Consider the following 13,803-nt stretch of genomic DNA (forward strand, 5'->3'; position numbering starts at 1 on the left):
ACTATCACCCTCAGACACGGAGCCTGTTCTTGAGAACATATACGTTTGTGGTGAGTTCCGTTCGACATTTCCTCCATTCTGGTACTCAATTTTCAAATTTTCTGAAGATATTTCAAGGCTCTTTGAAGTTGATGTACTTCTCATGTATCCAGGACTAATTGGATTAAACCTTGGTTCGGATGTGAGCTTGTTGATACCTGGTTCTACGATGGAAGTAGGTTCTTCTGTTTCAGTTAATTTGTTGGTTAGATTTTCTTCAGACTTGGAAATCTCAATTGAATGATGAATATTAAACTCTCCTGAATTTGGTTCTTTTGGTTGTAGATCTGTACTTTCTTCTTTAAGTCCTTCACATGACTCACCTAGTTCAGTGTGCACGCTATCAGTGGTAGTATTTATAATGGTGTCTAGTGATCCATCGGCCAGTTCACTTTCATTGGAGGGAACATCACTTTTATTTTCCCCTCCATTGACAGAGAACCATGTCGTAAGGTACATTTCATTATTGTTAGGGCTTGAAGGGGACTGGTCAAAGTTGGAAAGTTGCGTACAGCACGCCTTGATTATATTCAATGACTCCTCAGCACTCTGACTTTCATCTTTGCTCGAGTTGGCAGCTTCTTTCTCTAACTTATGTTTGTTTCGTTTAGGTGGTTGTGGGGGAGGGAATGGTGAGGGTGGGAGTGATGATGCATGTGGCGGATGATAAAATTCAATGTCTTCTTCTAGTTGACTTTCTGAAATTTTTTGGTAAGATAGACTTCTAAGCCCCCTGTTGTCACTTGTGTTATAAGGAATATTAGTAGTAGAGGATAAAGAGAGGGGTTTACCCAATGGGTGAGTTAACGCACGAGTACTAAACTTGGGCCCAATGAAATTATTATTCGTAGATTTAGGCATGTCACGTTCAACAGAACATACATTCCGTTTCTGTACGATGGGTTCTACAATTTTCTTCCGAGGCAAAGTGTTAGATCCAGGAGGTTTAGGTTTAATGTATGTAGTCTCATTTTGCCTCACATATTTACCTTCAGGTAGAAAGTCTACCTGAGAGAATGAGGCACTTCTAAATGGTATAGAACGTTGGGTATATGCACCTACTATGGTGCGAGATTCTGGTTTAGCAAAAGTTAAGTTAAATATATCATCTTTACTGCTTACATTACAGTCAGGCAGCGGTGCCGCACTTAGATCAAATTCTTTGTTACTTTGCTTCAGTTCACTGGTTGATGGTGGACTAAATTTTGCTGTTATTTGTTTTAAACGTTCCGTTTTATCGCTGCTTCTATTTTTCTTTTCAACTCCTCTCTTTCCCCCTCGTCCTAAATTTTCTCCGCCCAAGCGGAGATTACTAAAGCGATCCAGAATATTCTTGCTATTTAAATTTTGTCGATGGAAAGTAAATAGCTGGGGTTTTCCGGAAACTGAAATATTGTATTCTTGGAATAAATTGCCGTTATTCTGGTTCTCGTCAAAATTGTCACTACCGAAGAAAATAAAATGTTTCCATTGTAAAGAACTGCGATATACTAAGGAGTTTCTATTATTAGCGTTGGCAATAGAAATTTGGGGTAAACTAGATGAGCAATAGCAGCGCTCATCATTGCCACTTCTTCTGCTACTTCTTCCACCAGAGGGAAGCACACAATGATCTTTATGTGAAATATATCGTACACGTACAGAGCCAACTGTAAGCATTGAGGGAAATCTGCCAAATCTGAAAATAATAATAATATCATCAGACAAAATTTTACACTCAATCGGTACTCAATGTTTATTTTGATGCGTACCTAATGTTTACAGACATTTTAATTAATTAATATTCTGCCATACATTGTGTCCATAAAGTCCCAGGTTACCCTTGTAACTTTTTTACTATTCAACCTAGGATGTTGAAATTTTGCATGTATCCCTTGATTATGGTAAAGAATTTTGGGAGGTACTCAAAATTTTGCGGGGCCCCAGGGGGGTTAACTTTAAAATCTTAAATGAGAACCCCCTATTTGTGATATGTACATCATATCAAAGGCATTGAAAAACTTAATATTAGTACTGCATTACAAGTTTGACCTCGATCCGATAACCAGGAATGGTGTTATAGCCTAGTTCAGCAGTTCCCAAACATTTTTCTACGCGACCCCCTTTTTTCAATTGTGAAGGTGACTCAACTTTAACTTTAAAACTTTTTTTGCTTTTTTCCTCAGAAAATACATCTTTAAAAAATCTGTGATCCTGGAAATCCTTCGCGACCCCTATGGGAGCCTCGGAACCCAGTTTGGGAATCGCTGGCCTAGTCAATTTTTCATTGTTCTTCCGCCCATAGGGGAAACAAGGATGTAACACGAAACTTTTTGCCATAAATGCTTGTCACAACGACATTTGTGACAAGTATTTATGCTTAACACAATTGAAATTTCTTTTTGTTAATATCGGTGCAGTGGTTGGCGGCATTTCGGGCGGTTTTCGGCTCTACTTACTAAATGGTAAGAGATATCGAAAAAGTTATAAGAGAAGACCCCCCCCCCTCAATCAAAACCCCCAAAAAATACTTTTTATTAACATCGGAGTAACGGTTAGTTGAGTTTCGACCCCTTTTTTGGCGGTTATCAGCTGCACTAACTACTCGGTTAGAGATAGGTACAGTGGAACGTCGATATAACGAAGTCCAAGGGAAATGCTCAAAATTTCGTTACATCGAGGTTTTTGTAATATCAATTTTTCGTTATCTCTATATATAAAAGAGAAATATGGACGGGTGGGTCATGTATGTATGTCTGTCCGAATTGTTTGGAGAAAACTATGATAGATATCGAAAAAGTGTAAACGAAGACCCCCAGTAAAATTGTCGTATCTACCCCAAAAATTATCAGACCTTTAAAATTCCCAACCGTTCCCGAGATATTGACGTTTTTTAGTCCCCCCATAAGAAATACCCGGGGAACACACTAACAACGAGAAGCTTAAGAAGAAATTAAAAGAAAGCATACTTCGTCACTGTTGATAATCCTAAATATATACAGCCCCTTGTGTAACTGACTGACTGACTGACTCACTCACTCACTCATACTAATTCTAGCCCACTTCTAGATGGGCTAGGAAGATGCGGTTTTCACCATTGGATTACTTATTTTTTGTAGGTACTGGGAAAAATCGGAAAATCCCGAAATTCCAAACCGTTCCCGAGATATTGACATTGTTTAATCCCCCCATAAGAAATACACGGGGAACACGCTTTGAGGCCAAAAAAATCTCCGTCTATATTCCTATTTTCGCAGGATATTCCAAGTGATGTCGACCTAAGCGACCCGTACTTCCGCGAAGAAATCGACGCCATGAAGGCGGAAAACAAAAAGGCCAAGTCCAAACTTACACCTACTCCTGCCCCCACTAGCTCCCCTGACAACAGTGATGATGAAAATGCTCAAGCCAACCTAGAACTGCTTCTCATGGACGAGCAAGAAGACAAGAAACATTTCAACATGAAAGATATCGTGGAGCGAGAGAAGGAAGGGAAGAACAAGAAAAAGAAGAAGTCGATGAAGAACTACAAGAAGAAGAAAATGGAGGAGGCGAAGATGGGAAAGAGTGCTGAGGATGATTTTGAGGTGAGTGTTTAAACGGATGGGTTCGAGTCCAGGTCATGACATAAAATTAAACCACGTGTGAAACAGGCTTAAAAAAAGAAAAAAAAAAACGGAGTAGTGACACAACATAGAGTTCTTTGGAGGCAAGCAGTCTGGTCTGCACGGGATTCACATATCCCTACTACGCCATCGGAGTGAGTGTGAAGCAGGTTAACGACATGTGTGACAAGCATTCATGCTTGACACAAAATTTATTTCACCACAAAGAGTGTTTCTCCGCCGTTTCCATTTCGTAGTAATGAAACAGCTGCACTGTTAGACTCGTATGGTCTGTGTCGTAGCTTGCCCATTGCCCATCTCGTAGTGTGTCCTCAAGTCCTCATAAGATGGGCGATAAGAGACACAATACTTCCGAGGCGATAAGAGACACAATACTTTTATTTAGGTGCTGGGTCAATACGAGAACACCAGAAAGTAACCCATTGAAATATTTGCAATCGAAAGTCGAATGCAAATTTCTTGTCGACTCTGGGAATTGAACCCGGGACCTTCTGCCAAGCAAGTGTTTTACCTCTGAACTTTTATTCCATTTCTTTTTTATTTCAGTTGGATGTGGCAGATTCTCGATTCAGCGCTGTGTTCACCTCGCATCATTTCAACATAGATCCTGAGAATATTGCTACCAAAGGAACTGGCACAAATGAGCAGTGACCAGTGTTATTATAGGGTTAGGTTAAACGCAAGAAGGAGTTTTCACAAATAGAGCAGTGATTTGTGTTATTATAGGGTTACGTAAAATACAAAAAGGAGCTTTTCTTTTCCACGGATGTGACTTCTGCATAATTACCCGCAACTTTTTCCACTTTTGCAACACTTTATGATTCAAAACGAAGTTAAGTCAAACATTTTTTCGCCCCCGGTCTAGGTTCGAACCCAGCACCTCTCGGGACTATTAACTATTTTTATTTTATTTATACATAACTTCTCACTTTTTCGAAATTCACAAGTTGAATGGATTTTTTTAAGATAAGTAGGTATTCAATCGCCGTTTTTAATTCGTAGCAATGAAACAACTGCCACAGCCACATTAGACGCATGTGCATGTGGTCTGTGACCTGTGACGTAGCATGCCCATCCCGTAGTATGCCTCTCACCTCTCATTAGAGGAGTGAGGAGGAGAACTATCGATAGCACTATCGATAACTATCGATAGTTTTGACTATCGAACGCTATCGATAGTTGAGGCTTGACTAATTTTCAATAGTTTTTTTTCTGCACATTTTTCGTTTGTTTTGGTCGTTTTAGAAGTGAAAAGTCAATGAAAATAGTCAGCCTTATATGCAAACTGTCTAAATATACTAAGCCTGGTATTATAAAATGTCATTGAAACTGATACTTAAAAAAAAAAAAAAAAAAATCCGTTGGATAGAGGACTTGTGTTATGAACACAAGTCCACTACCTATCCAATGGAATTTTTTATTTTATTTTTTTTTTTCTTTCAAGTGTCAGTTTCAGTGACATTTTATAATACCAGGCTTAGTATATTTAGACAATTAATACCTACGTGTACAGTTAATAATTTTCTTTAAATAAGGTTAGGTTAGGTCTTTTTGAGGGATAAGACCTTTAGAAACAAGGAAATATGTAATAAAAAAAACTATCGAAAACTTCGATAGTTGATAAACTATCGATGGCGCCGACTATCGATAGTTCTCCTCCTCTACCTCTCATCAGGATCAGATAGGCGAGAAGAGACACAATACTTCCCATTAAGGTGCTGGGTCAACACAAGAACACCAGAAAGTAACCCGTTGAAATATTTGCAATCGAAAAACGAGTACAAATTTTTGTCAACAGAGTCTAAAATATATACAGCCCCTTGTGTAACTGACTGACTCACTCACTCACTGACTCACGTATACAAATTCTAAGCCACTTCTAGATGAGCTAGGAAGATGCGGTTTTCACCATTGGATTCCTTATTTTTTGTAGGTACTGGAAAAAATCGGAAAATCCCGAAATTCCAAACCGTTCCCGAGATATTGACGTTTTTTAGTCCCCCCATAAGAAAAACTCAGGGAACAAGGTTTGAGGCCAGCAAAACTTTTCCTACGTTTAATATTTCTCTCTCGCTTTTAGTTTTCAGTTTTCATTTCTTCGAAACAAGAATCAGGGACGATATTAGTTTTCAGGGGCGAAGCCAAGGGAGCGCAACGCGCGACCTCATGCCCACCCGCGAAGCCCCCGGGAGCGCGCAGCGCGACCGTATACGCAACCCCGCGTAGCGAACACGCGAAGCCCCCCTCCCGAGCACGAAGTGCGAGTCCTAAATATATACAGCCCCTTGTGTAACTGACTGACTGACTGACTGATTCACTCACTCACTCACTCATACTAAATCTCACCCACTTCTAGATGAGCTAGGAAGATGCGGTTTTCACCATTGGATTCCTTATTTTTTGTAGGTACTGGGAAAAATCGAAAAATCTCGAAATTCCAAACCGTTCCCGAGATATTGACGTTTTTTGGTCCCCCCATAAGAAATACACGGGGAACAGAGTTTGAGGCCAGCAAAACTTTTCCTACGTTTAATATTTTGCTCTCGCTTTTAGTTTTCAGTTTTCGTTTCTTCGAGACAAGACTCAGGGACGATATTAGTTTTCACGTTTAGTATTTTGCTCTCGCTTTTAGATTTCAGTTTTCATTTCTTCGAGACAAGACTCAGGGACGATATTAGTTTTCAGGGGCGAAGCCAAGGGGAGCGCGAAGCGCGACCTCATGCACACCCCGCGAAGCCCCGGGAGCGCGCAGCGCGACCGTAAACAAGGGAGCGCGCAGCGCGACCCCATGCACACCCCGCGAAGCTCCGGGAGCGCGCAGCGCGACCGTAAACAAGGGAGCGCGAAGCGCGACCCCATGCACAACCCCGCGAGCCCCCGGGCGATTCCCGTCGACCCTGGTTTTCCCTATCTTCCTCTTTGTTCACAACTTTTGTTTCGCCCTGTACTGGACTACTCGGCTCTTCGGTACTGCTTGGTTTACTAGGAGTTGCAGCCGGAGAAGGCATGGGGTCTTGGTTCGATACCTGAAGAGGACGGATTATTTAATACAGTGGATTTGATCCCTACCACTATGCAACTTACCCCATTATCACACAGGCTGGAAGTTGACTTGGACTTGGGGATGTCCATTTTCTTTGATTCCCGTTGACCCTGGTTTTCCCTATCTTCCTCTTTGTTCACAACTTTTGTTTCGCCCTGTACTGGACTACTCGGCTCTTCGGTATTGCTTGGTTTACTAGGAGTTGCAGCCGGAGAAGGCATGGGGTCTTGGTTCGATACCTGAAGAGGACGGATTATTTAATACAGTGGATTTTACTTGGAAGTTTTAAAAAAAATTGATAGCGGGAACTGCAAGTGCTAAGGTCTTATCGTTCCGAAATCAAAGAAAGAAGAAAGCCAGCCGTTCCGAGAACGAACATTTTCCGTTCAGGATAAAATCTGTCCCGGGCTGGAATGGAACCCGCGGCCTTGCGCTTACAAGGCAGACGCGCTACGAAGCTAACTAGGCTAGCTAGTTGTAGGTTTTTTTTTTCTCATTATTGATCTTGTATGTAAGAGAAATTAAGTAAAACCATGTAGGTACAAAAAGTAAATTTGAAGGAGAAAAAAAATAGACTAGATCAGAGGTTCTCAAACTGGGGGGCGTGAAAAAATGAGAATATGCCCAAAGGGGGCGCCATGCAAAAAAGTTTGAGAACCACTGACTAAATGGAGGAATGCACTTTCATTCAGCCACCAGAGGTGAATGGAGGGACTACTTAAGACATTTTAACATTCAGAAAACGATACGAAGGTATTAAATTAATACCTACATGAGGCTTGCACACCAGAGCCCCAAGTTCCTTACTTTATCATGGACTATCTGTTTACCGTTTCATTTTCATAGCCTTCTGTCTTCACATGTTTTTTCGTCTTTTTTTCTGTGAACTTTTGTCTTCCACAACTGTTCTACTACCTAACCTCTTCATAGCAATGAGTGTCCATGATAAAGCAAGTCTGTTTTTTTCTTTCTTTCTTTTTACTCTGTGCTTGGAGATTGGGATGACCTCGGTCTCTTACCTGGTCAAAATCATGCTCCATATAATACTCAGGTTCCGGGATACACGTCTTGATTTCATCGCCACCCTGAACTTTGGCATAGTAGTAGACGTTGGAACACCCTGAATGTGTTAGTTTCAAGATGACATTGTTCTCGGATGTGGTTATGGATTTGATGTGTATCGGATGATCAAATCGGATTCGAGTACCGTAGTGAGATCGGAAAAATCCACTGCCCACTGATGTGAACTGAGCAGAGACACAAAGGGGGAAATCAAGTACAACTTAATTAAACCCATAAAATACACTTGACCAGTAGCGTAGCGTGGTCTAAATTCAAGTGTAGGGCGTTGTAAGGCTCATGCACAGGTCTACCAAGTCCCATCACAGTACATACCATTAATATTAATGGGCATTAGAGTGAACTTTTGAGTTGTATGGCCGCCATACATACACGCTACGCCACTGCACTTGACCTTGTTTAGACTGCTGGGATAAAGGGACTTTTTAGTCTCATTCGAGCAGGATAAACAAGGTACCATTCTATTCTATTTAACTGCATTATTATTATTATTTACTCTTTATTGTTTATAATTACATGTACACAAAATACACGAAAATTACAAGCAAGGGGCGAAATTATTGCCTCTTTTCCCTTTTCCCATTTTTATTTGAGGTTGGCGTAAACTTCTTTCTACTCCTTCATACTTATTACTTCCCCTCCCATCTAACGTATCCCCTCTTCTCCATCCCTTCTCTCTCAAATCTTCTTCTACCTTATATCTTCACCTCAGTTTTGGTCTCCCTCTTGAACGTGAGGAAGGTGTTTGAGAAGAGGAAGAAGAGGAAGAGGAAGAATGTTGAGGAGCATGATAGAACTCTACCCTGTCAAGTCAATATATATGAAGCTTGGTCGAAAAAGTAGACACCTGATCACCTGCTTTGATTACTATACTTTATAGTTGACACTTCTTGCCAACGAAAAAAACAGAATGGAGCAGAAAGTTATTTACCTCCTGTTATTTATTCAATTCTATGAATTTCTCAATTTAATTTTGTTGCATTGATTTATTTAATTTTGTTGCATTACACCGAAAACCGCCAAAAAGCGGTAAAATGGCGCCAACCGTTGCACCGGTCTTAACCAAAAGTTTCGTGTCGCATCCTTGTCACATTTGACAGCTACACTCTAGCTCTTACCGTTCTCGAGATATTTTGTTTACAGACAGACAGACCAATGGCTGAAACTTTGGATTTAGGCTCTAGGGACCTCAAAACGTATTTTGGCACTAAAAACTGACCATCGGAAATTTGACCCGATTACATTACTGTCCTTCCTATAGGATAAGGAAAGTAAAAAGTGCTATTTGGACAAATATTTGTGGGGAAACAGTACCTATGGTTTGCCAAGCGAGAGTTGGGATGGCTGACCACTAAACCACGGAGGTATGTGAGTTCACTAGGTCGCAAGTCATACTACATATGACCTACTACTTGGACCAAAATAAAGATCTCAGAACGATTGAGGGCCGAAATTTTTGGAAAGGAACTTGGCCTTATTTTTTACATTTATGTTTTTGATGGGATTCAAGTCAAATAGAGAGGTCAATCAAATATTTCTTAAAAATTACTTTTATTAATGCATAGAAAAAATTATCAAATAGGTAGTTTCTAAAAAAAAATTTCCGTACCTAAATTCCCGTACCTATAGCTTTATCCGCTAAAATCTTCACCATGGGCAGCTCTAGTCTTCACAACTCCAGCACTTACACCATACAAACGCGCGATTCCGATAGTCTTGACACTTTTAGTGTATGCTCAATAAACTCACATCATTCTTATATTGACCTCCACACTGGTGTGAAACATCGCTCCAGCCGGACCTACCGCCGCCGCAACCGGCGGCTATGCAGCTGCAAGCTACGGAAGAGATGCAGAAACTTTTACAAACAGCTGAGATTCAACAGGGCCAACGGACGTGAAGAAGAGCTTACGTCATTGGATTCAAGAGCCCCGCCGGTCCCATCTACCGACCGCTACAGCACTATTCTGACAGAGAATCGAAAATTAAATGATAGATGAATGCAAGGTCCTCCATTTTTTGACCAAACACAACAATATGACAAGAGTGAAGACAAAACTTACAGGGTAAGATTTAACAATGAAACCTATCATAGGAAAACAAGGTATGCCAGCGCTTCTTACCCAGAGAAGCACAATAATGGTAATAGCAATAATAATGGAAACAACACTGGGAACAAGATTAAGAAATTTGATTGTCACTTTAATAGTGGTTTTTGGCTAAATGGAAAATGGTATCATTTTTCTTTTCAAAATCTACCTCAAAACTACATGAACCTTGAACGTCCCTAATATCCGCTAAACTCTCCACCATGACCAAGGCCCGTATTTACAGCTCCAGCACCGACACTCTCACTTTTAGTGCATGCTCCATAGACTCACGCCATTCATATACCTACTTCCATGACTGCGTCAAACATCGCTCCAGACGGCGTCGGCGGCAACGTGGCTGCAAGCTCCGGAAGCAATGCCGCAAATTTTACAACCAGCTGAGATTCGACCGGACAGAGGGCAATATTTCTAGCTTATCTTCTCAAGCCCCGCCGGTCCCATCGACCGGGCGGCAGCTGCAAGCCACCGAAGAAGGTGGATTACACCCGATACAGAAGAGTCTTAGAAGAAAATCGAAAATTAAAGGATAGGCTCCGTGAGCTGAGTGGGGGTGACATGGAATCATTATTTATTTATTATAATATTATAAACAACACATCGCATTTATTACATACACTTTTGTTCTTACTTTTGAACCATTTCGTAGGGAATCATTAGACTTAGAGCACAATTGAGAACATTGAACCACTTTTGCACATAACTGTATGTATATATATTTTTTTTAAAAGAGGTTTGACAGAGGGAACTGTAACTGCTATGGTCTTATCGTCCTGAAATCGAAGAGAGAAGGAAGACAGGATAGGAGAAAGCCAGCCGTTCCGAGAACGAACATTATCCCATCAGGATAAAATCCGCCCCGGGCGGGAATCGAACCCGCGGCCTAGCGCTTACAAGGCAGACGCACTACCAACTAAGCTAACTAACTTTTAAAAGTGCGATAATAAGTTGTAATAATATCCACTTAATAGTTGTGAGATAATGTTACGTATAGGTACTTGGGAATCATAGCAACTAGGCTGGCAACCTATATTTTTAAAAGGTCTAAAATTTGTCTTTTTTAGGTAAATTTTCTCTTTTTTCTACGACTTCTATGCATTTAGATTCTGAGATATACCTAAATCGATCCCCCACAAAACATAAATATGAAAAAGTAAAAAAAGGCCAAGTTCCTATCCAAAAGTGTAGACCTATAAAAGTGGTGAGATCAGAATATTAAGGCCAAGACTGCATTCCCAGTTTTTCGTGTCTGCTGAAAATGCTGGATCTCAATTGCTTCAACGTTCTCTCAAATTTAACTTTGCAATGTTTTCCTTCTATTATTATTTTTATGTTAATGCCGGATAATACCTACCGAATGGGTACCTATTTTTTTTTACATTTGTGGTTTTGTGGGGGAGCTCACTCCTTTTTTCTAAGTGTGTATTTACACATGATTATTATGTACAGATCTCCTTACACCTTTTTTTTCAACTCTTTACTTAAGTATTTGACTCGCTCATCTTTTGCAAACTAACCTTATGTGACATCTTTTTGCAACACCTTTTTTTTCAACTCTTTACTTAAGTATTTGACTCGCTCATCTTTTGCAAACTAACCTTATGTGACATCTTTTTGCAACTAACCTCATTTCACTCACTAATATATTCTTACGGTTGTAAGCAACCCGACGTGAAGGCAATTATTACACTCTATATTTTCTTGGAATAAACCAACCCGACGGCATTACCACAGGTCTAACAAAGCTCAAACACAAACCCGTTGTCAAACTCCTCCGCGGTCTTCGCGTTCGCCGCGCTCTTTCGCGCGTTCTTCTTGCCGCGTCGCTTGTGTGACTTGCGCGATGCTAGCATACTCAGCTTCATCTGATCAAACGCGTCGCGGCAATTATCGCCGCGACAACTATCGTCCGAGGTTTCGCCGGATTCCGATGTAGTGGAATAGGAACAGGAGGTTTTCGACTCGTCTTCGGACGTTTCCGCCAAGGCAGCTTCGTGCGAGTTCGTGTCTTCGTTTTCCTTGTTCACGGTCTTTTTGGATTTGCCGCCATTGTTGTTGGTTCCTGAAAAATAATAATAATAATGAAAATGAGAAAGTATCAAGACCTGAAACATAAAATAACAGAAATGTATAAATTGTCATCCGTATCAATTATACCGATTGTCAAAAGTTCAAATGGATTGGTTCATAAGAACACGAAGCGAGGAATAGAAGCATGTGAGCTGGAAAACATTGAACATCTCATTGAAACCTGCCAAAAATCAGTCATAATATCAACAACATCCATCATCAGAAAATGTCTCAACATGAACTACAATGTGGCCATCGTGTATACATATTGTTTTGTAAACCTATGTATTACTATTAGAATAGAATAAAACACCACCACCACCCACCACCACCACCACCACCACCACCAACAACACCATAGCGGTGTTGCGCAGGTTGTGGCTCTGTTTCTTAAACATGTCCTTCCTGTCCTTCTCATTATCACTGGCCTCTGTTTCACTATTGTTGTTGTACTTACCATTGTTATTGTTGTTCATAGCGGTGTTGCGCAGGTTGCGGCTCTGTTTCTTCTGCTGTTTCTTCGACATGTACTTCCTGTCCTTCTCATTGTCACTGGCCTCTGTTTCACTCAGCCGTCTTTCTCGCTTGTGACTCAGATGGCGTAGTCGCTTCTGGTATTTTTTCTCCTGCTCCAGGATCGTACATTTTGATCTGCGGGCAGAGAATTTATTTACTTACACAAACGGGCGGACCCTTTACTAACTATCTAATTATAAATTTTCTTAGCTCTAACTACACCTAACAAAGAACAAACCCAGCATTTACCTAAATATAATGGCTATACCTATACTTGAAAAAAAAAATCTGGTGTGCACATTTGTGGTTTTGTGGGGGAGCTCACTCCTTTTTTCTAAGTGTGTATTTACACATGATTATTATGTACAGATCTCCTTATTACCTACCCAGCTATACATATGAGAGCTTTTGAATTTTTCCGTGAGTTGTTGTTGTTCTTGGTGGGGAAATACCCATCTTATCGATACCTAACTAATCCTAAAGTCAGTAAAAAAGCGGTCGAAATACTGTTAACTCAGTTAACTGTAAAAATACGGTAGAACACCACCAACCGTTGTTCCGATCATAGCGTATAGAAGAGAAGTGTGGAACCCCCCCCCCCCCCCCCCCCCCCCGGGTGGCGAAAGGGGCAAAATGACTTTTTTCTACACCACCGAGGTAGGTAGCGCCTTGACCACTACACCACCGAGGTAGGTAGCGCCTTGACCACTACACCACCGAGGTAGGTAGCGCCTTGACCACTACACCACCGAGGTAGGTAGCGCCTTGACCACTACACCACCGAGGTAGGTAGCGCCTTGACCACTACACCACCGAGGTAGGTATTCCATACCTCGGCTGGGATTGAACCCACGCCCTCCTGTTTACCAGGCGAGCGCCTTGACCACTACACCACCGAGGTAGGTAGCGCCTTGACCACTACACCACCGAGGTAGGTAGCGCCTTGACCACTACACCACCGAGGTAGGTAGCGCCTTGACCACTACACCACCGAGGTAGGTAGCGCCTTGACCACTACACCACCGAGGTAGGTAGCGCCTTGACCACTACACCACCGAGGTAGGTAGCGCCTTGACCACTACACCACCGAGGTAGGTAGCGCCTTGACCACTACACCACCGAGGTAGGTAGCGCCTTGACCACTACACCACCGAGGTAGGTAGCGCCTTGACCACTACACCACCGAGGTAGGTAGCGCCTTGACCACTACACCACCGAGGTAGGTATTCCATACCTCGGCTGGGATTGAACCCACGCCCTCCTGTTTACCAGGCGAGCGCCTTGACCACTACACCACCGAGGTAGGTATTCCATACCTCGGCTGGGATTGAACCCACGCCCT

At 41.6% G+C, this 13,803-nt stretch overlaps 4 protein-coding genes across 4 annotated transcripts in view; 1 reads left to right on the top strand and 3 right to left on the bottom strand.

Moving 5' to 3' along the window:
• The window catches only part of LOC103510621, a 63,042-nt gene that overhangs the window by 40,860 nt on the left and 8,379 nt on the right, over positions 1-13,803 (bottom strand). Inside the window, exon 2 of the mRNA XM_026824626.1 lies at positions 1-1,717. This exon is cut by the window's left edge and continues 513 nt beyond it. Coding sequence (XP_026680427.1) covers positions 1-1,698 — 1,698 coding nt within the window. The 5' untranslated portion in view covers positions 1,699-1,717. The remainder of the gene's footprint in view (positions 1,718-13,803) is intronic.
• On the top strand, positions 1,890-4,906 carry LOC103510622 (ESF1 homolog). Its single transcript, XM_008475301.1, has 4 exons — positions 1,890-1,922; positions 3,276-3,605; positions 4,191-4,278; positions 4,890-4,906. Exons 1-4 carry the CDS (start codon positions 1,890-1,892, stop codon positions 4,904-4,906), a joined length of 468 nt encoding a protein of 155 aa, XP_008473523.1.
• On the bottom strand, positions 6,627-10,080 carry LOC103510623. Its single transcript, XM_017444652.1, has 3 exons — positions 10,044-10,080; positions 7,707-7,969; positions 6,627-6,926 (listed from the first exon to the last, which is right to left on the bottom strand). Exons 1-3 carry the CDS (start codon positions 10,078-10,080, stop codon positions 6,627-6,629), a joined length of 600 nt encoding a protein of 199 aa, XP_017300141.1.
• On the bottom strand, positions 11,450-12,615 carry LOC103510624 (serum response factor homolog B-like). The gene is made up of 2 exons (XM_026824631.1): positions 12,403-12,615; positions 11,450-11,937 (listed from the first exon to the last, which is right to left on the bottom strand). The coding sequence occupies exons 1-2, from the start codon at positions 12,470-12,472 to the stop codon at positions 11,612-11,614; spliced, it is 396 nt and encodes a 131-aa protein (XP_026680432.1). The 5' UTR covers positions 12,473-12,615; the 3' UTR covers positions 11,450-11,611.

This window comes from Diaphorina citri, unplaced genomic scaffold (assembly GCF_000475195.1).
Source record: "Diaphorina citri unplaced genomic scaffold, Diaci psyllid genome assembly version 1.1 scaffold624, whole genome shotgun sequence".
Taxonomy (NCBI): Eukaryota; Metazoa; Arthropoda; class Insecta; order Hemiptera; family Psyllidae; genus Diaphorina; species Diaphorina citri.